At 40.5% G+C, this 23,018-nt stretch overlaps 1 protein-coding gene and 1 non-coding gene across 2 annotated transcripts in view; one reads left to right on the forward strand and one right to left on the reverse strand.

Moving 5' to 3' along the window:
* Positions 1–14,552, forward strand: part of GSR (glutathione-disulfide reductase) — a 48,036-nt gene extending 33,484 nt beyond the window's left edge. Inside the window, exons 7-13 of the mRNA XM_025993904.2 lie at positions 219–318; positions 2,029–2,115; positions 3,153–3,311; positions 6,915–7,026; positions 9,759–9,890; positions 11,528–11,661; positions 13,374–14,552. Of these exons, the coding sequence (XP_025849689.2) occupies positions 219–318; positions 2,029–2,115; positions 3,153–3,311; positions 6,915–7,026; positions 9,759–9,890; positions 11,528–11,661; positions 13,374–13,523 (874 nt within the window). The 3' untranslated portion in view covers positions 13,524–14,552. The remainder of the gene's footprint in view (positions 1–218; positions 319–2,028; positions 2,116–3,152; positions 3,312–6,914; positions 7,027–9,758; positions 9,891–11,527; positions 11,662–13,373) is intronic.
* TRNAD-AUC (transfer RNA aspartic acid (anticodon AUC)) lies at positions 7,643–7,715 on the reverse strand. Its single transcript has one exon. It is a non-coding gene; the product is annotated as a tRNA-Asp (tRNA).
* Positions 14,553–23,018: the final 8,466 nt, after the last annotated feature.

Here is a 23,018-nt window from a genome sequence, read left to right on the forward strand (position 1 = left end):
CCAGTGAAGTCTGGATAAAGCCTGGAGTTTGGTCAATAGCAAATAGTTTCTTAGTTTTGACAAGTGTATATCATGGTTATGCAAGATGTTAACTTGCAGAGAAGCTGGGCAGAGTTGTATATAGGACACTACTATACTATCTTTTCAACTTTTCTGTAAATCTAAAATTATTCCAAAATAAGCTTATTTAAAAATATTAACCCTCTCTCTCATTTTAGCCGCAGTGTCATCGTTGGTGCGGGTTACATTGCTGTAGAGATAGCTGGGATTCTTTCCGCTCTGGGTTCAAAGACGTCACTAATGATACGGCATGATAAGGTAAATTCTGTCTTTTTCCAAAATTCCCTTTGCTTGACAATAATCTTTTAAAAAAATCTACCCTGAGAATACTCTCTTATGTTGTCATTAAATTCTAGGGTGTAGAGTACGTGGGCATCAGCTGGTGTGTGCTACATGGAACTACGTATAAGCTATTTGATTGGGGGGGATCCCTGGGTGGCGCAGCGGTTTGGCGCCTGCCTTTGGCCCAGGGCGCGATCCTGGAGACCCGGGATCGAATCCCATATCGGGCTCCTGGTGCATGGAGCCTGCTTCTCCCTCCACCTGTGTCTCTGCCTCTCTCTGTCTCTGTGACTATCATAAATAAGTAAAAATTAAAAAATTTAAAAAAAAAAAAAAGCTATTTGATTGGGCCAAGCTATTTGATTGGGCCATATGTTCCTCACCAGCTGTCAGTTGATAATGATTTTGATTTGATCAAACTGGCTGGTATTTTCATCGTGAAGCAGTGGATAGTATCAGGTGCCTTAAAAGGAAACAAGCAGGCTTAAATATAAATATTAGTTTAATTGAATGGACTGTCAGGTTAATTTCTTATTCTAGAAATCAATTTCACATGCTCAGAAGGTAGTGTTGGATTAAAAACACTCAGCCAAAAAATTTTACTATATTATTTGCATTAAAAGAAAAACATATCGGGATGCCTGGGTGGCTCAGTGGTTACGCATCTGCCTGTGGTTCAGGGCGTGATTCTGGGATCTGGGATTGAGTCTCACATCAGGCTCCTTGTGGGGAACCTGCTTCTCCCTCTACCTATGTCTCTGCCTCTCTCTCTCTCTGTGTCTCTCATGAATTAAATAAATAAATCCTTAAAAATATAAAAAGAAAAATGTATCAAAGATATTTGCATACCTATGTTCATGGCAGCATGATTCACAATAGCCCAGAGGTAGAAGCAACCCAAGTGTCCATTGACAGATAAATGAATAAACAAAATGTGTATATTTGTATGATGGAAGGACATTCTGACACCTGCTACAACATGGATGAACTTTAAGGACATTATGCCAAATGAAATAAACCAACCACAAAAAGACAAATATTGTGATTCCATTTAATCTGAGGTATCTAGAATAGTCAAACTCATAAAAACAGAAAGTAGAATGGTGGTTGCCAGGAGTTGAGGGCAGAAGGAAATGAGGGGTTTAATGAGTATAGAGTTTCAGGTTTGTAAGAAGAAAAGTTCTGGAGAATAACTCAAGACCTCCCATCTTTACCCTGCCTGAGGTTTGTTGCATGTGGATTATTCCACAAACCTCTCCAAGGCCATGTTCTTGACTTCTTTGCTTAGATAAGGAGATTTTTCCCAACGAGATCTTCTCTTAAATCATATCAGAGTGGAAGCTGCCCTGCAATACTGAAAAGGGAAGGAGAGTTTCTGGTCCCAAAACATAATCATAGAAAAAAGACGCAAGCTTGGGAGGAGAGGGACATGGTGAAGAGAGTAGAAGCCTGAAGGTTGCCTGTCTATTTAACTCTAAAACTGGAGTTGCTGAAATCAGACCTAATACAGACATTGGTGGTGATGTAGGAAAATAGATTAAAACTCTACTTACAATATAGCCATGAAGGAAGGAAGAGAGAGGAGGGAGGATGCTAATATTTGGACCCCAAGTTTATAACCTATCTTCAATCAAGTTTTATTCCTTTTCCATCACTCATCCCTCAGGGGTCTCTGTTTATATACAGGTACTTAGAAATTTTGACTCAATTATCAGTTCAAACTGCACTGAAGAGCTGGAGAATTCCGGCATAGAGGTCCTGAAGTACTCACAGGTATGGCCGAGCCCGGGGCATGCTTACCCCCCTTCATCATCTGAGTGTCCTGAACCACACTTTCTGCTTTTGGTTTCTACCTGGGTGTTTCATAAACAAACACCATATCTACCCCAGTCATTGTATTACTTTCTAGAGTATTACCAGTTCTTTTCTTTATCCTAAGAAGCTATATTTCTCAATATATTAGTAAAAACAAGGTATAAAAGAATAGAAATCTGGTAGTTGAATTTAGTTAGAAATAAAACTCATGTTTTGTGCTCAAGTGCCTTATTGAACATGCTTATTTTTCAGGAAATAATATTGTGAAATCTATTTTTAAAGTATACCCTTTTGAGTCTGCAAATGGACAGAATTACAGGCCACTGGAGCTGAATTACAGAGTACTAGGGAATCACTACATTTCAGAATTGTCTTGGAGTAATAATAGGCTTGTAATAACTGCACCCTCAGCAATGGCCTTATCAAGTAAAATAACAAATGTGAAGTTGCTTTGTGAATGTAAAAGTGCTAACCCAGTATTGGGGTCAGAACCCCTTGGGATCTTCACCAGGCTGTGTGCACCCAACTCTTCTGACCCAATTCTCATCCCCTCCCTGTTCTGATTTAGAACATTCAGGAGAAGTATCGATTGTGAGGTATGAGCAAGTTTCCTAGCAATGTTCCTACAGCCCCAGCCCATTTCCTTCCTATACTCCAGTCACCTATCACTGTGCTTATATTTGTAACTTAAATTTTATCGTGGTTTTTAAGAAGCACAGTTTAAAAAACTTGCTTTTAGGCTGTAGCAGTAAGGTGTTGACACAAGCAGACATTTCTGGCCATTGGGTGGATGATTTAGGGCAACCTAGGAAATGGTCTCAGCTCTTAGGAGTTGTAGTGTTAGTGTCCTTTGGGTAAAAGTGAATATGTCAGCATGAAGGATCTCCACATATAGGATTTGGTGAAGGTTTTTTAAATGTTAAGAATTCTGATTTCTTCTTTGTTCTCCACCTTCTCTCCCTCTCCCCAAATTAACACATTTTATTTGCCAATAGGTCAAGGAAGTTAAAAAGACATCCTCAGGCTTGGAACTGTGCATGATTACTTCAGCTCCTGGTAGGAAACCCACCTTGACCACAATTCCAGATGTTGACTGCCTGCTATGGGCCATTGGGCGGGACCCAAACTCCAGTGGCCTGAATTTAGACAAAGTGGTAAGCTGACTTGATCTAACCAAAACATTCTTGAATCTGTTAGCATTTCTGTGTTCCCCACCCCTTAGCCCCCTAAACTTTGGTGAGTTCTGTTAGATTTTTTTTTTTTATTTCATGCATCTAGTTTGTCATCAAATCCCATTATTTCTTTGAAATTAAAAACAAAACAAAACGATTTTCCCTGTTTAGTGTGGTCACTCTAAATCAAGTCTTTGCACCTCAAATCTAGATTTTCCAGCAGTGCCCTGACTAGCCTCTTCCTTACAGGTTTCCTTTTTACAAGGATACTTGTCTTTTTAAAGTCCTGTAATTATTCCTTATCATCTGCAGCTTTAATCTCGATTGCTGGAGGTGTGTCAATCATCCTGGACATTTGGAGCACTTGGGGATAGAAATGAACGTGAAGCTGATCTACCAGTGTTACGATTAACATCCTTAGTTGTTCTTTTAAAATTTTTTTAAATGTATTTATTTGAGAGAAAGAGAGAATGGTCAGGGAGGAGAGGGAGAAGCAGGCTTCTTGTGAGCAGAGAGCTTGATGTGGGGCTTGATCCCAGGACCCTGGGGATCCTCACCTGAGCCAGAAGCAGATGCTTAACTGACTGAGCCACCCAGGTGCCCCTGTTCTTTTGAAAAAAAAATTTTTTTTTTAAGATTTTATTTATTTAATCATGATAGATCCACAGAGAGAGAGAGGGAGAGAGGCACAGGCACAGGCAGAGGGGGAAGCAGGCTCCACACAGGGAGCCCGACGCGGGACTTGATCCTAGGTCTCCAGGATCTGGCTCTGGGCTGAAGGCGGCGCTAAACCGCTGAGCCACTGGGCTGCCCTGTTCTTTTGAATTTTGAAAGAAATTCTACTGTAGTAGCTTGGGGTCCAGATCCCAGAGTTTGATCCAATTTTGAATCTTAGTTCTGTTACTTACCAGTTGCATGGCCTTAAGCAATCAGCTTAATTACTGTTAAGTTTCAATTGCTTCATATAAGTACCGGAATAAAAATAGTACTTGTCTCACTGGCTTATAGGCTACAGTAGATGATGAGAAAGTACATGCAAAGTAATTAGTTTAGATGCTGACTTATAATATGAACTCAATCCACGTTAACCATCTACTGTTATTAATGATGATTTTCCTGATACACTATACTACTCTACAAGTGATAATAGAATTATTTTATGTTTGAGGTTTACATATCTGATGGAACCTCTTGAGCAGTGTGTAACATTTTGATTTGTTCTAAGTAATATTCATTATTGTGTGGATTATTTTTCATTTCATTAAAGGTATTTTTCCGCATTTTAAAAAAGTAAAATATCCAGGGAGATGTTTTTCTTGTTTTTAATCTTCATATTTGGTGAAATTTAATAAAACATGTTATCTATTTTCCTATTAAAAAACTAGTCATCCAGGGATCCCTGGGTGGCGCAGCGGTTTAGCGCCTGCCTTTGGCCCAGGGCGCGATCCTGGAGACCCAGGATCGAATCCCACATCGGGTTCCCGGTGCATGGAGCCTGCTTCTCCCTCTGCCTGTGTCTCTGCCTCTCTCTCTCTCTATGTGTGTGACTATCATAAATAAATAAAATAAAAATTAAAAAAAAAAAAACTAGTCATCCAGATTTTCACCTTTCAAGAGATAACTTTGTCATTGTACAGATATAGGCTTTGGTAGGTCTAGTTTTCTTTTTTTTCTTTTTTCTTTTTTTTTTAAGATTTTATTTGAGGGATCCCTGGGTGGCGCAGCGGTTTGGCGCCTGCCTTTGGCCCAGGGCGCGATCCTGGAGACCCGGGATCGAATCCCACGTCGGGCTCCCGGTGCATGGAGCCTGCTTCTCCCTCTGCCTGTGTCTCTGCCTCTCTCTCTCTCTCTCTGTGACTATCATAAATAAATTAAAAAAAAAAAAAAAAAGATTTTATTTGAGTGACACAGAGAAGCAAGCAGAGACATAGAGGAAGAAGCAGGCTCCTCTTAGGGAGCCCAATGCAGAACTCGATCCCAGGACCCCAGGATCATGAGTTGATCCAAAGGCAGATGCTTAACCGCTGAGCCACCCAGGTGCCCCAGGTCTAATTTTCAACTATATTTGCTGAATCTTTTAAAAATGAGATAAAAGTTTTAAGTCTTATTCAGTGTTAAAATACATTTGTAGGGATCCCCGGGTGGCTCAGCGGTTGGAGCCTGCCTTCAGCCTAGGGTGTGATCCTGGAGTCTCAGGATCAAATCCCACATCAGGTTCCCTGCATGGAGCCTGCTTCTCCCTCTGCCTGTGTCTCTGCCTCTGTGTGTGTGTGTGTCTCTCGTGAATAAATAAATAAAATCGATCCACAGAGAGAGAGGGAGAGAGGCACAGGCAGAGGGAGAAGCAGGCTCCACAAAGGGAGCCGACGCGGGACTCATACAATATATATTTTGTATGATGCAAATGGAATTATTACCATGTGTAGGTCTTGTCAACATATTACTAACCTACTTTAATCCTGTCAACAACTCTTTGAGGTCTAAGGATGAAGAAAGCACATAGATAATAAACAGCCCACCAGACTGTAATTCTATTGGCTAGGCAGGATATCTGTATTATCACTATTTAGAGTGAGTAGGTTAATGCCTCATTTGTACTAGAAGCTTAAGTATTTGTTGATAAATCGGCAGTTATACAAGCCTATACAAGCTAGTATAGGCATAGCTAGTAAGTGGCAGAGCTGGGTTTTGAACCTAGGTCTCTCTCCTTCCAAAGAGAAGGAGACCTCAAACCTGTACTCTTAACCACTGTGCTACCTATTTCTACTCTCTGTCTTCTCACATGGGAGTTTATACACATGGAATCTGCAAAGCCACAATGTAATCATGGCACATCTTTTTGGAGCAAACATTGGCCTCAGGAAAAAATTTTGGTAAAGAAAACACCAGTATGTTTTAGAGAGAATACCATATTTCCTTGGATTTTTAAAATTAAAATGGTAAGCCTCAAAGAAACCTTTTAATGATTGCTTCAGGTTGTCCCTGTTATGAGTTAGCATGTGAGTTAGCTGCCAGAGTACTTCAGTGGAAAAAGGTTTTTTTTTTAATGTTTTTGTGGGTTTTTAAAAAAATATCTTATTTATTTATTTGAGAGAGAGAGAGAGAGGAAGGGAAGAGAGGATCCAAAGCCGACTCCATGCTAAGTGTAGAGTCTGACCCAGAGCTTGATCCCTCAATAGGCAGATCTTGACCTGAGGCGAAACCAAGAGTCAGATGCTTAAATGACTGAATCACCCAGGCGCCCCTTTCAGTGGAAAAAGTTTGAAAGCACTATCTTTGGTGGACTCCACAGTGATAGAAAATAGCACATCTGATAGTTGAGTGTTTCCTTTTCATGTTTCCCTGGTGAGTTGATTTGTATAGCAAAGGCAAGTCCTGTTAAATATCTCAAAATTGGATAAAATACCTTTTAAACTAAGCAAAATACATGAACTTGTCAACTTGTTAAGATGCTTTTTATCTTGTGCTTGAGTGTTGTGGTTTTTAAAGATTCAGGCTGAAGAGGTTCTTGAAGTTTCAGGGATTTGATCTGTCATTTTTCCTAGATATATCAAATACTGACATAACAGCCTTTCACTTTTTTAGGGGATTCAAACTGATGACAAAGGTCATATCATAGTAGATGAATTCCAGAATACCAGCGTGAAAGGCATCTATGCAGTTGGGGATGTGTGTGGAAAAGCTCTTCTCACTCCAGGTACTATGTCTTTTTCTTGGGTAAGAGAGGCTCTGTGTGTCATAAAACCATTCATCTTTTTTTCACAGTCAGATCAGCTTAAGCAGAGTGAAAAGGATGAGTGTTTTACTGTTGTCAGAATAACAATGTATTGAAATAGCTTGGTACCTGATGTTTTCTGAATAATATTAATTTTTCCTTAGAAGGCTTTTAAAATGCTTTAGTAAGACTGAGATTGTTAGAGAGATGATATGATCACCTTCTGAAGATTGCTGTAAGATAGAATCTGAGTTACATATGGTGACAGTGGAAGGAAGTGGCTTTGGAAAGAAGTAATTTATTTTATTTTTAAAAATATTTTTATTTATTTATTCATGAGAGATACAGAGAGGCAGAGACCCAGGCAGAGACAGAAGCAGGCTCCATGCAGGGAGCCTGATGTGGGACTTGATTCCGGGTCTCCAGGATCACACCCTGGGCCAAAGGCGGACGCTCAATCACTGAGCCACCCAGGTGTCCCAGAAAGAAGTAATTTAGAGTGGCATTCTTATATGATTATTTAGTCTATTTTTTGGAAGATTTTAATTTTTATTTGTGTATACATATTTTTTAATTTGTTTTTTTTAAGTAGGCTCCATGCCCAACATGAGGCTTGAACTTATGATCCTGAGATTGATAGTCACACACTCTACCAAATGAGCCAGCCAGGCGCCCTGATTATTTAGTCTTGATAATGACTGAGATTGACCTATCTCCCCAATCCTATACCTCAACCTACTTTCTGAGTTAACTGGCACCATTTCAAGCCCTTTGTCCCACTTTTATTACTGTTATCACTCCATCTGCTTTCACTCTGTACCCCTGTGGTACGTATGTCACCAGCCTTTCTAAAATGGCCGTGGGTCTTTCCTCAGAATGGAAACTCCCCCCAGTCACACACCCAAAGCCTTTTAGCTCTTTCAGGAAGTTCTTTTAACAGTAGCAAAATAACAAGCAACATTTCAAAAACTTGGTAACGTAATCTAAGAGTCAAAAATGTTATCAAAGTGAAAAAAAATTTCTTATGTATCCTTTTGATACCTTATTTTGGGAAAAAACTGTCATTTTGAAATCAACAAAAATTTTTTTTTTAAAGATTTTATTTATTTATTCATGAGAGACACAGGCAGAGGGAGAAGCAGGCTCCAAGCAGGGAGCCTGATGTGGGACTTGATTTCTGGTCTCCAGGATCACACCCTGGGCCAAAGGCAGTGCTAAACCACTGAGCCACCAGGGCTGCCCTGAAATCAACAAAATTAATAACTGGTGCTTTTACTGAATGTAGGCATTTTTTTCTACGTACAAGATGAAAACAGGCTAAGGAGAATAAACTTTAAAAAAAATGAGAAGTAAAAATAATTTTAAAAAATAAACTTGGAGAGCCCGGGTGGCTCAGCGGTTTAGCGCTGCCTTCAGCCCCAGGTGTGATCCTGGAGACCCGGGATCGAGTCCCGCATCAGGTTCCCTGTGTGGAGCCTGCTTCTCCCTCTGCCTGCGTCTCTGCCTCTCACACTCTCTGTGTCTCTCATGAATAAATAAATAAAAATCTTAAAAAAAAAAAAAAAAAACTTGGGCAGCCCGGGTGACTCAGCGGTTTAGCGCCGCCTTTAGCCCAGGGCATGATCCTGGAGTCACAGAATCGAGTCCCACGTCATGCTCTCTGCATGGAGCCTGCTTCTCCCTCTCCCTGTGTCTCTGCCTCTCTCTCTCTCCTCTCTGTGTATTCTCATGAATAAATAAATAAAATCTTTAAAAAATAAAAAATAAACTTAAAAAAATCTGAGAGCACCTGTGTGGCTCCATCAATTAAGCATCTAACTCAATCTCAGCTCGGACCTTGATCTCAGGGTCATGAGTTAAAGCTCCCTGTTGGGCTCCACACTGGGTGGAGCCTGCTTAAAAAAAAATACTCTGTCAAGTCCGTAGCAATATGACTATGTGTTTATAACGTGATTGTCTGAGAACCATGGTCATCAGAAGTCCCCTTGGACAGCAAGGGAGAATGTGTCATTCACCATCCAGGATTGTGGTCTTTATCTTTATCAACCAGAGCCCTAATCTGTCGGAACCAGCCAGAGAAGAGGAGTCATGATATAACCTGACAGAGAGGCTGAGGCTGGGGGCCTTCTATGGAATTAAAAGAAAAAAAAAGTAGAGGTTATAAAAGTACAAATGAAGTTGCTCAAAACTAAAATAGTTTGCTTCATTAATATTGTATCAAAAGGCTAATACTCTAATTAGGTAGCTGCTAGATTATCGGGAACTAGTAAACATATCCCTCCCCCCTTTTTTTGCCCTGATAGAATTTACAGAATTTATATAAGCTAGTAGTTGTTTTAAAAAAAAAAAAAAATATTTATTTATTCCTGAGAGGGTGGGGTGGGGTGGGGCAGAGACACAGGCAGAGGGAGAAGCAGGCTCCATGCAGTGAGCCTGACGTGGGACTCGATCCAGGGTCTCCAGGATCAGGCCCTGGGCTGAAGGCGGCACTAAACTGCTGAGCCACCAGGGCTGCCCAAGCTGGTAGTTTTGAATGGTTAACTAAGGCATTGTTATGTCTTCATTATATTGACATAGATACTATAATGAACATGAGCATGAAACTTTGTCAGAAGTAGTACATTGAGCCAGATGAGGAAATGGTTCATGGAACCATCCGGTAGTTTTAAAGTTGAGTAATAAACTGAAACACTGATTTAAAATTATGTTTGTAGTTGCCATAGCTGCTGGCCGAAAACTTGCCCATAGACTTTTTGAATGCAAAGAAGATTCCAAATTAGACTATGACAACATCCCCACAGTCGTCTTCAGCCACCCCCCGATTGGGACAGTGGGACTCACAGAAGGTAGGTATTGAAAAACATGGGTAATTTATAGTTTCTGTCTTCCCCCAAATGCAGGGGGAAGTTACTGACTAAATCTATCTTTACTCCCTAAGCTACACTCCTTCCTGGTTGGCCTCTTCTCACAATTCCAGTTTTCTCCCTAACTGCTAACACTTGGGGAATAGAATTCCTTTTCCTCACACTGCCCTGTGTGTCTCTGCCCTTCTTTTTTTTTTTTTTTTTTTTTTTTTAGCTTTTTCTATTTGAACTAATTTCAAGTTTAAAGAAAAGTTGCAAAAATATAGTAGTTCCCTTTATCTGTGGCTTCACTTTCCATGGTTTTGTTACCCATGGTCAACAGTGGTCTTGGAAGATGATCCTCCTGACTTACTCTCAGATCAATAGTAGCCTAATGCTAGGTCACAGTGTCTACATCACTGCTTCACTTCATCTCATCACATAGGCATTTTATCATCTCACGTCATCACAGGAAGAAGGGCGAGTAAGTATGATAAGGTATTTTGAGAGAGACCACATTCATGTAACTTTTACTGTGCATTGTTTTTGTTTTTATTATCTATTGTTAATCTACTGTGCCTAATTTATAAATTAAACTTTATCATAGGTATATATGTATAGGAAAAATTTATATACATAGGCTTTGGTATTATCCACAGTTTCAGGCATCCACTGGGGATCCCTGAATGTTTTCCCGGTGGATAAGAGGAGACTATTAGTACAAAGGATTCCTGTGTATCTATAACATTTTTGCTATACCATAGTTTTTCTCTATACACACACACACACACACACACACACACACCAGTATCTATTTTGGGGGAACAAGGCCATTCCTTTACATAAGCAAGCCACAATTTTCAAATGGATAAGCATTTAAATTGATATAAAATTGGATGTAGGGATAGACAAGATAGGTAAGGGGAAGTAAAAGGTAAAGACCTCGATTTATAAAATAAATAAGTCATGGGAATGAAGAACACAGCATAGAGAATATAGTTATTAATATTATAATAACTTTGTATGCTGACAGATGGTGACTACACTTAATCATGGTGAGCATTTTGTAATGTTTATGATTGTCAAATCAGTATGTTGCACACCTGAAGCTAACATAATATTGTATGTCAGTTATACTTCAGTTTACAAAAAAGTTATTAAAAAGGAAGTAAATTGATACAAAATTATCCAAACTTTAGATCTTATTCACATTTTGGCAGTTATCTCAAATATCATTTTTCTTTCCTTTCCATTTTTTTTAAGTAATCTCTGTACCCAATGTAGAGCTTACACTCACAAACCCCAGATCAAGTCATATGCTTCACTGACTAAGCCAGCCGAGTGCCCCTCAAATAATGTCATTTAATACTTTTTCCCCCAGGGCCAGGATTCAGTCCAGGGGATGCATTGTATTTAGTTTTCATACCTCTTTGGTTTAATTGAGAGACAAAATTCCTTAGTTTTTTTTTTCATCTTTCATGATATTGGCATTTATGTTATAGAATGTCCCAGAATCCTTGTAGTTTTGTTTGATATTTCCTCCTGATTTGACTTAGGTTATATATTTCTGGCCATCTCTTCAATAGCTCAGTGGAATTGTTTAGGTTTTTGACAGATACTTTTTTCCCTGTGCATTATAGATGAGGCCATATATAAATATGGAAAAGAAAATGTGAAGACCTATTCAACCACCTTTACCCCAATGTATCATGCAGTTACCAAAAGGAAAACAAAATGTGTGATGAAAATGGTTTGTGCCACCATGGAGGAAAAGGTATGGGAAAAATGCGGAAAGCTAAAGGATATCTTCAGACTTGGCAGGGATTGGGGGGGGGGGTATTTTGGTGAGGTGGGGGGTAGAGAGACCAAGTAAGGAGTTAAGCCTTCTCTGTTTCAACTAGTGCAGTCCCACTTTTATCTGCCTACATATACCAGAGTTCTTTGTAATAATTCATATAGAAAGAAGGTTCCAGGGGCACCTGGGTGGCTTGGTCAATTAAGTGTCTGCCTTTGGCTCAGGTCATGATCTCAGGGCCCTGGGATTAAGTCCTACGTTGGGCTCCCTGCTCAGCAGGGAATCTGCTTCTCTCTCTCCCTCTGCTCCATCCTACCCCCACCACTGTAAGTGTAGCATTCAGTAGTATATTCTTGATTTATTTTTTTTTAAGATTTTTATTTATTTATTTGGGAGAGAAAGAGTGAGTAAGTGTAAGTGCACAAGTGGGCAGAGGGGCAAGAGAGGGAGAAGCAGACTCCCTGCTTAGCAGGGAGCATGACTTTATGACTCTGCTCAATCCCAGTGCCCTAGGATCATGACCTGAGCTGCAGGTGGATGCTTAACCCACTAAGCCACCCAGCCACCCTTATTCTTGAATTTTATTTTATTTATTTATTTTTTAAAAAATATTTCATTTATTTATTCGTGAGACACAGAGAGAGAGAGAGAGTGGCAGAGAAGGCAGAGGGAGAAGCAGGCTCCACACAGGGAGCCTGACGTGGAACTTGATCCCAGGTCTTCAGGATCAGGCCCTGGGCCAAAGGCAGTGCTAAACTGCTGAGCCACCTGGGCTGCCCCTAATTTTTTTTTTTTTTTTTAAGATTTTATTTATTTATTCATGAGAGACACAGATAGGCAAAGACATAGACAGAGCCTGATACAGGACTCGATCTCAGGACCACAGGATCACGACCTGAGCCAAAGGCAGACAGACACTCAACCACTTAGCCACCCAGGTGTCCCTTGATTTATTTTTAAACAAAATATTCTTGAGTTAAATTTTATACTTTCTAACTTTGCTAAGGGTATTTGCTAGAGGTGAACATTAGCATAGTTTTGAAATTATTGAGAAGCCTAACTGGAAAATACAATATGAAACAAATGCCTCTTAGTGGTCCTTCAAGCAGTTGTCCAGTATGTATGGACTGAGCACCATCTTTTGCTTCGTTGTATGGCGAGAGTGGGAAGCAAATGTAGGCAGGTCCCCTCTGTCTAGAGAGTAAAATCTGCAGGGAAGATGGGACTCTAATTTTCCATCTCCACATAAACAGAACATTGTGGTTGTGATAGAGTCATAATGGAGAAATATTGGTGCTGAGAAATCACTTGATAAACAGTTTTACTTGGTTGGGAAGGCAAGTATGGCCATCTGAAGAATGAAGGAGCTTTAACTCCAAAGGGGAGGAAGAATTGCCCAGACAGGGGTAACAACTTGTACAAAGGAGAGAGCATGGTGAATACTCAGGACAGAAGGAAAGCCAGTGGGGCCAGAATGAGGTGAGCCTGAGCAGGGAGGGTTGTGTGGGGTGGGCCGGGAAATATGTGGACACAGGACTGCGTAGCACCTTGTAGGCTGTGGCATGCTATGTCCAGATAAGAGATTCAGGTTTTTTAGAGGTTTTAAAATATTACATATCTTGCATGACGAATAAAAAATATATTAGTCTACCTAATAAAAACTTTTAAGAATTTTTCCTCTTTATCCCCAGGTGGTTGGGATCCATATGCAAGGAATTGGGTGTGATGAAATGCTGCAGGGTTTTGCTGTTGCGGTAAAAATGGGAGCGACCAAAGCTGACTTTGACAACACAGTTGCTATTCACCCTACCTCTTCCGAAGAACTGGTCACACTTCGTTGAAAACCCAGAGACTTGTATGGCCAGCAGCTGGACCAGTAGACCTAAAATGAACCAAATAACATGTTTTCTCACTGTTCCCATTTTATGTATCTCTTTGTTGTAATCAGAATATTCTGATAGTGGAAATTTTCAGTGCATAATAGAACTTATGTATGTAATTAGAAATTTGTTTTGTCATCCAGGATTGATTTTCATTTGATTGCATCTCACAGTAATCAATATTTTAAAGGTGGTTGTTTTGTTTTGTTTTGTCTTTTTCCTTATTAACAGCTCTTTGCTAGTTTTTTTTGTTTTGTTTTGTTTTGTTTTGTTCTATTTTGTTTTTGTTTCAGCCTTATCCCAGGTAGAAGACTATATGAAGTACAGGTAATTAAAGTACTTGAAAGAATTTAACTTGCTAATTTTTATAGATGAAGATGACAACAGCTCTTCACATTTAGATAATGCAAATGCACAGTCCTGTTAACTTTTGAAGCCAGTACTGTGCTCTGCATATTGCAAAGCTGCTTCAAAGATGTGACCTTTTTCTAAAAGCATATAACATGAGAGATCCACCTTTCCTATTTTATCTTATTTTTGTTTTAAATGATTAAAAATCGTGTTCCTTTTATGAAGTGAAGTACATCACACTTGGAAAAGATGTGTGCCTCATAAGTGGAGGGACATTTTGGAAGTAGTTTCTACTTTCAGAAGGAGAAGAATTCAAAGTCTCTTCCTCTGCTAAGAGTTCATAGTTCAATGAATGATTTCAAGTTTTTATATGTTCTTGTCATTTTTTTTCCTGAAAACTATTTCCAAAAACCTGAAAATAAAATCACAGCCTTTTCTTCTTATAAAATTTGTTATTATGGGCGGCCCCGGTGGCCCAGCAGTTTAGCACCGCCTTCAGCCCAGGGTGTGATCCTGGAGATCCAGGATAGAGTCCCACGTCGGGTTCCCTGCGTGGAGCCTGCTTCTCCCTCTGCCTGTGTCTCTGCCTCTCTCTCTCTGCCTCTCATGAATAAATAAATAAAATCTTTCAAAAAAAAACCTGTTATTATGAATTTATAGCTAAGAGTTCGTTTTCTAAGACTATTTCATGTTGGAGATTACATGCTAATAGTGAGCTACCTTATGTAGGCTTAAGGCCTTATGAGAGGTGGATTTTTATAGATTGAGAGCAGAAGTATTCAAGAGAAACATTTAGGGACACCTGGGTGGCTCAATGGTTGAGTGTCTGCCTTTGGCTCAGGTCATGACTTTGGGATCTTGGGATCGAGTCCCACATTGGGCTCCCACAAGGAGTTGGCTTCTCCCTCTGCCTAAGTCTCTGCCTCTGTGTCTCTCATGAATAAATAAATAAAATCTTAAAAAAAAAAAAAACCAGCAGAGTTAATGATGGAAAAGGAAGAACAGTTTAGAAATTACTTAGTTTTTAGCATTTTATTACCATTAGCTTGTACCAACTAGGTAAGTTAGTTAAATTTTTCCATAGTTTTCATTAGTGAGATAGTGCTACTGACTTTTTTCATGAAGCTTTTACTGAATGTCTTTCTGGTTAGCCATGGCCAGGTCACTGTCCTGACTTGTTGAGTAAGTCCAATGTCAACAGAAAAAAAAATATACTATGTTAGTAACTAGATTATGTAACTGTTGCAGCAAGAAAATAGGATCCGAAAACCTGGGCATGGACTGATATCCCCTCCTCACCGTCCCCGAGTCTCTTTGCCAATAGCCTAAAAGGTAGTGGACTAAGGTTTTGGGCTCTGCTGACCTGGTTTGTTTCTTATTCTGCATAGGGCCCAGACTTCGGGTGTGACTTTGTAAAGAATAGGGGACACCCTCCTAGTTACATCCACTATAACACCATATATTTTTTATCTTCAGTGTTCTTTGCACTGCTTTTTACTGGGTCTGTAGTAAACCAACATACAGAAAACCCTTTCCAAGTTGTGGCCTTCATTCTTATCAGTTCCCAAATGGGTCTAACCTGTGAGTTGATCTAGCACCACAGGCTTGGTTACACAAAGCACTGGGCAATGTGAAGCTGTACAAGGTAGCACATTGTATAACCTCTGGCACATTATTGGTCCTCAGTAGATACTTGCTGAGGGAAAAGTATGGTACAGTTGACCCTTGAGCAATATAGGTTTGAATCGTGTGGATCTACTTACATGTGGGTATTTTACAGTACTGTAAATGTATTTTTCCTTTTGATTTTCTTAATAACATTTTGTTTTATCTGTTTGTTTTTTAGTGAGCTCTACACCCAATATAGGGCTTGAACTCATGACCCCAAGATCAAAAGTCACAAGGTCTCCTGCTCTACTGACTCAGCCAGTCAGACACCCCTCTAGCTTATTTTATTGTAATAATGCAGTATATAATACATACAACATACAAAATAATGTGTTAATCAACTGTTTAGGTTATCGGTAAGGCTTCCAGCCAACCATAGGCTATTAGCAGTTCAGTTGATGGGGAGTCAAGTTATTCAGGTGTTTTACTACATGGGGGATTGATGCCCGTAACCCCCTCAACCCATTGTTCAAGGATCAACTGTATTTTCAAGTCTAGAAATTAGAGATAAAATTCTACACGAATAACTCATTCAAAACAATGTGCTAATGACAGGGTACCCATATGATCTATTGCCTAGAATAGGACACCGTTGGGAGTGAAAGGGGGGCACTATTAATTAATTGGAACCACAGGCATTAATTTGTACCATTGTAGAAAACAGGACAGTGCCACTCAAAGCATTATTGGAAGAGGTAGAAGTATGCAAATTAAGAGGCAGAAAGTGCCATTTTGCTGGGAAAACTGAAGGGCATGAAGAAGAGATTATATAGGGTGTGGAATTTGGGATTGTGGAGAAGACCAGAACATGTTGAAGGCGCAGTGAGGCAGCACTGGGCAAAGTACATACGAGAATGATACAGTTCAATTTGGTTGGAGCATTAGAGTGGATGTTGGTTTTATGTAGAATGTTCTTCCCCACTTATTTATTTGATGTTCTGGTTATGTGTTGCTCCATAACAAACTTCCTGAAAGCTTAATGCCTTATAGCAACTTTTTTTTTAATGTATTGCAATTTTGTGGGTCAGGAATGGGAACAAGACTCAGCTTGCAAGGATGACTCTTCTGTTGCTGTTGGCAAAGATCATTTGTTGGTATTCAAATGGCAAAGGGGCTGGTCTAGAGATTCTAAAATCATCATTCATTCATCTGGCACTTAGACAAGGATGACTGACTAGAAGACTGGCCTTACCTGGGACTGTGAGCTGAGTTGCCTATATGTAGATTTTTCCAGCCTAGCAGTCTTAAAAGTTGGTAGACTTACATGGAAGCTCAGGGCTCTCAGAGATTGTTTTCAAGATTCCTACACAGATGCTGCAAGCCTTATGTTCCAACCTCAGAAGTTCTAGAACATCACCTGTGCCACATGCTATTGGTTAAGCAAATCACTAAGGCCAGCCCAGATTTATGAGGAAGTGAATCGGACTTCACCTTTCAGTTGAAGGTGTGGTAGAGTTTGTCCATCTTTAATCACACACCTGCCAACTTAGTTTACAAGGCTTACCTTAAACCATCTTTGTGAAGACTTCTATAGTACTTCTATAGTAGTTTTATGTATTATATATTTCCATAACACCCTGCCTTATATTAGGACTGTAGTCACATAGTGGGTCTGCCGTACGTGTTCACCTGGTCATTTTACACCTAACATCAATCAGTTTTATAGTCTCAGTATTGAGTTTCACAGTATTGTTCCTAGTATATCCTGTAGCAACTTTTGCTGCAAGAAGGCAAATGCGTGTTACTGTGTGATTTTTGACACTAAAGTAGTAGAAAAGGCCAACATTCTTATCCTTTACTTTTTTGAAAAATTATAGGCTGGGTGTTCAGGTCTTCAACAGGTTTTTCCCATTCTGTGAATCTGACCTCGTGGATGTAGATGAAGAGCTGTTAGAGATGGATACAGAAGATGGTTTTCATTGTGCCTGACTCAGAAATACTCTTTATTGCCATTGGTACAGTATTTTAGCATGTTGATTCTTAAGTGAAGATCAGTCAGTGTTTTAAAGGTAAGTGATTATATAGTCATTTCTGTATTCTGTGTAGTATGTTTTCTTAAGGTGTTTTTATTATTTATTTATTTTGAAGATTTTATTTATTTATTCATGAGAGACAGAGAGAAAGACAGAGGCAGAGACACAGGGAGAGAGAGAAGTAGGCTCCATGCAGGGAGCCAGATATGGGACTCAATCCCAGGTCTCCAGGATCAGGCCCTGGGTTGAAGGCAGGCGCTAAACCACTGAGCCACCCAGACGTCCCTGTGTAGTATGTTTTAAGTGCTATTTAATGTGTTGGGGCAGTGTCAAAAGGTAGAAAAGTGTTGGATGCAAGGGCTTGGTTGTATCCAGACTTGAAATTTTTGTGGAAATAATTCCTCCTTTTTAAAAGATTTTATTGACATTTGAGAGAGTGAGCACATTCGAGAGGGGAAGGGACAGAGGGAGAATGAGAAGCAGGCTCCGCACAGAGGAGGGAGCCAACTCCAGGACCCTGGGATCATGACCTGAGCCAAAGGCAGACACTTACCCGATTGAGTCACCCAGGCACCCCCACCCACATGCTCCCTATTTTAAGTTCTTTATCTGTAAGTTGTAGTAGCAGACATTTGTTCTTTAGCTGTTCAGCATCTAGATTCCTTAAGTTTGGGGCCCAAACTTTAATGAGTCTCAGAAGCAAAGCCTATCTCTCCACATAAACCTGAAAGTGCCAGACGCATGCTTCCCCGGCTCCCTTGCTGCTACAGAGAAGGCACATGACATAGTCTTGAGCAATCAGATGTACCTGCCCCTGACTACTCAGAAACCAGTGATGCAAAGAAATAGGGGTAGGAGGGAGAGCACAAGGGTGGGGGGCAGAAGGATGAGCAGACTCCCTGCCGAGCAGGAAGCCTGATGCAAGACTGAATCCCAGGACCCCAGGATTATGCCCTGAGCTAAAAGCAGATGCTCAACCATTGAGCCACCCCAGCATCCCAAACCTGGGTTTTTTAATCCTAAATGTAGTCCTATTCATTCACCAGATTGCTAATTATGGGGAGGGAAAGCTGACAAGTGAACCAAGTGTAGCGAGAGTTATTTTAGGGTAGTGCCAGGAGCCAGAACCAAACCAAGGGCGTGAGGAACCCACACTGAGGGGTCTGGGAAGGCTTTGGACTAGAGAACTTTCCTTTTCTCTCCACGTCTTCTTACTGGATCAGAACCAGTAACACACAATTCTGTAATTAGCTTCCATTGAACCCAAATCTTTCATTGACCTTGTATCCTCTCTTGCTTCATTACTTTGCGTCTATTTCTAGCAAAAGTCTTAAAAGAATTGTGTAGACATTCTACTTCCTCAATTCTCAGGCATTCATCTCCATCACATCATGGAAATTGCCCCAGCGCAAGTTACTAATGACCATGTGATATGAAATGGTTAATTCTCCCAATGGTTAATTCTCAAGCTTCATCTTGCATGACTTCCCACCAGTATTTATCATTTGATCAAACCTTTCATGAAATGTCTTACCAGCCTTCTGGGATACCCACTCCCTTTTGGTTCTTTTTTTTTTTTTTTTTTTAATATTTTATTTATTTATTCATGAGAGACACCGAGAGAGAGGCAGAGACACAGGCAGAGGGAGAAGCAGGCTCCATGCAGGGAGCCTGACGTGGGACTTGATCCTGGGTCCCCAGGATCACACCCCGGGCCGAAGGCAGCGCTAAACCGCTGGGCCACCGGGGCTGCCCTCCCTTTTGGTTCTTATTCTCCTTCACTGACACCTTCTCAGCATCCTTGGTGGTCTTCCTTCGAGTGTCCTCAAGCTCATTCCTTGGCCTTCTTTTCTTTTCTATCTGTATTTGCTCTGTAGAAGAGCTGATCCAATTCTGTGGCTTTAAATACTATCTCTAAATTGATTCCTACAGCCAAGTGCCTACCCAACAATTCCTCCTAGATGTCTGATAGGCATTGTCAGCTTAATGTGGCCAAACAAAACAATATCCTCCTCCAGACTTGCTTCTTTCCCAATGCAGCTTTCTCATTAAATGGATCACCATTCACTGTTACTCAAAGCCAAGATTTGTAGTCATCCTTGACTTCACTATTTATTTAATTTTTAATTTTAATTTTTGGTTGACTTCACTCTTTAAGTGAAAGTTCTTTTTTTAAAAAAAATATTTTATTTATTTATTCATGAGAGAGAGAGAGAGAGAGAGAGAGAGAGAGGCACAGACACAGGCAGAGGGAGAAGCAGGCTCCATTCCATGCAGGGAGCCTGACGTGGGACTTGATCCTGGGTCTTCAGGCTCACACCCTGGGTTGAAGGTGGTGCTAAACTGCTGAACCACCCGGGCTGCCCCTAAGTGAAGGTTCTTTTTCTTTCTTTTCTTTTTTTAAGTGAAGGTTCTTAAATGGCTTGCAGGGCTTCATAAAATTTGCTCTGTGATGCACTGGCTTCCTCTCAAAAAAAGCATCAGTTCCCTCTCCTTAAAAAAGCTCTTCTCTTTGCTCCCCACCCTTCTCCCCAACATGGCTCATCTTTCCTTTTACTTCAGCACTCTTCTCAGCTCTCACTTTATCAGAGGTGTCTTCTCTGATGCTGTCACTCCCTATCCGCTGGTCTTACTAATTCTTCAACAAATGTCATGTGTTTCATACATATGAATATATAAAGTAATGTATAAACATATAGTTTATACGTTTATATATACAAATACACATTTTATATGTCTACACATAGACATATATATGTCTATACACAGGTATATAGATATATTTATAGCTGTGAGTGTGTATGTCTATCTTCCCCACTAAAATAGCTCCACTAAGATAAGAGCTTTGTATTGTTCATCTGTGTGTCCAAATAGCACTGAGAGGGCAGCCCAAGCAGCTCAGCAGTTTAGCACCACCTTTGGCCCAGGGCATGATCCTGGAGACCTGGGATCGAGTCCCATGTCGGGCTTCCTGCATGGAGCCTGCCTCTCTCTCTCTCTCTCTCTCTCTCTCTGTGTCTCATGAATTAATAAACAAAACAACAACAACAACAACAACAACAAAAAAAGCACTGAGGTAGAATGTAGATCATAGCATTTGTTGAATGGGGAGAACATGGCATGGGGGATGAGCATGAAGACTAGACACTGCACTAAAGGAATTAGAGATGATGTTGGGAAACAGGCTAGGTTGGGATGTAGGTCCTTCGGAGGAGACAGAACTCTGTAATATATATATATATATTATGATTTTTACGTAAGATACCTGGAGAGAGTGGTAGCTCAAAGTATGATTTTTATGTAAGATACCTGGAGAGAGTGGTAGCTCAACACCCAGTTTTGTGGATGGGTTTCAAGATTCACTAGCCTGAATCTCAGATGAAGAAGAAGGGACTGGATGAAAAGGAGCTATAAGGGATCTGTGGATGGGACTTTTGGGTAGGGCTGAGCACCCTGATGGTAGGAAGCTCCCTTGCAAAGGCAAAGGTGGAAGGGGTTAATAAGGACTCAGAGATCAGGTTAAGGTACTTAAAGGGATTAGATCCAACAAATTGCTCCAGAAGAAGGAGTGAATTCAAAGGATGAGAATGAGTCCAGGAGTCTACCTTGTCAAAAGCAAGGCAAATGTTGGCAATGGATAGAGCTGACTGATGCACTATCTGTATATGTTCTTATCAAAAAGACAGTAAGGACCCTGTCAGGCAAGGGGTTATTGGGAATAGTTGACTTGCATATTAAGAGGCTGTAGGTGAGAAAAGATGGCATTGAAAGTAGAGAGAGACTAACTATAGATGTTGTGTTAGGAGACCAGTTGACCACTTTATGAGGAGTCTTAATGAAGTAGTAGGACACAGATTGGTCCTTAGCTTTATAGGCACAAAAGCTAAAAAGTGTCAGTGCATTCACACTTTATCTGGCTGGGAGGAACTCAATGGCTTGCAACCATGAAGTTTATTTCTCACTCATGCCACATGGTTATTGTGGATGGGCCATACGTACTTTTGCTTCATATCTTCTTCACTCCAGGATCAGGTTGACAAAGTGCCCCAATCTGGAATATGGCAAAGTCTCATGGCAGAGGGAAAAGCAAGACGGTGCTTTTTAAAAGATAGCTTTTACGTGAAATCTTTTTTTTTTTTAAAGATTTTATTTATTTATTCATGAGAGACATATCAAGAGAGAGGCAGAGACATAAGCAGAGGGAGAAGCAGGCTCCCTGCAAGGAGCCCGATGTGGGACTTGATCACGGATCCCGGGATGCGTGTCCCGGGATCACGTCCTGAGCCAAAGGCAGATACTCAACTGCTGAGCCACCCAGGCGTCCCTTAGGTGAAATCTTCTCCTTGGATGTCACATGTGTCATTTTGTTCATATTCCATTAGCCAAAGCAAATCACATAGCACTCCTATGTTCAACAGGGTGGCAGTATACTCCTTCTGGAAGAGGAGGTGAATAATTATGAACAATTATACAGTTTACGACAGATGCCATTGGATTTGGCAATTGGGAAAGCATCAGTGATATTTGAAAAGAGTTTAACTGGAGAGTTGGGTTCTGTAGAGGATACACTGGACCAGATGGATCTCACAGATATTTATAGAACTTTACATCCAAATGCAACTGAATTCACATTCTTCTCAAGTGCACGTGGAACTTTGTCCAGAAGAGACCACATACTGGGTCACAAATCAGGTCGTAACCGATACCAAAAGGTTGGGATCGTCCCCTGCGTATTTTCAGACCAGAATGCTCTGAAACTAGAACTCAACCACAAGAAGAAGTTTGTAAGGATTTCAAACACGTGCAGGTTAAGGACCTTCCTGCTAAAAGATGAAAGGGTCAACCAGGACATTAGAGGAGAATTAAAAAGATACACGGAAACCAATGAGAATGAAGATACAACCAACCATTCAAAATCTTTGGGATAGGGGATCCCTGGGTGGCGCAGCGGTTTAGCGCCTGCCTTTGGCCCAGGGCGGGATCCTGGAGACCCGGGATCGAATCCCATGTCAGGCTCCCGGTGCATGGAGCCTGCTTCTCCCTCTGCCTATGTCTCTGCTTCTCTCTCTCTCTCTCTCTCTCTCTCTCTCTCTGTGACTATCATAAATAAATAAAAATCAAAAAAAAATCTTTGGGATATAGCAAAAGCGGTCCCAAATAGGGGAAATACATCGCAATACAAGCATCCATCCAAACACTGGAAAGAACTCAAATACAAAAGCTGACCTTGCACCTAAAGGAGCTGGAGAAAGAACAGCAAATGAAACCTTCACCCAGCAGAAGACAATGGTTAATAAAAATTCAAGCAGAACTCAATGAAATAGAGAGCAGAAGAACTGGGGAAACACATCAACAAAACCAGGAGGTGGTTCTTTGAAAGAACTAATATGAGAGAGAAACCATTAAGCCAGCCTTATTAAAAGAAGAGAGAAAAGACTCAAATTAATAAAATCATGAATGAGAA

Source organism: Vulpes vulpes, chromosome 7 (assembly GCF_048418805.1).
Source record: "Vulpes vulpes isolate BD-2025 chromosome 7, VulVul3, whole genome shotgun sequence".
NCBI classification, from domain to species: domain Eukaryota; kingdom Metazoa; phylum Chordata; class Mammalia; order Carnivora; family Canidae; genus Vulpes; species Vulpes vulpes.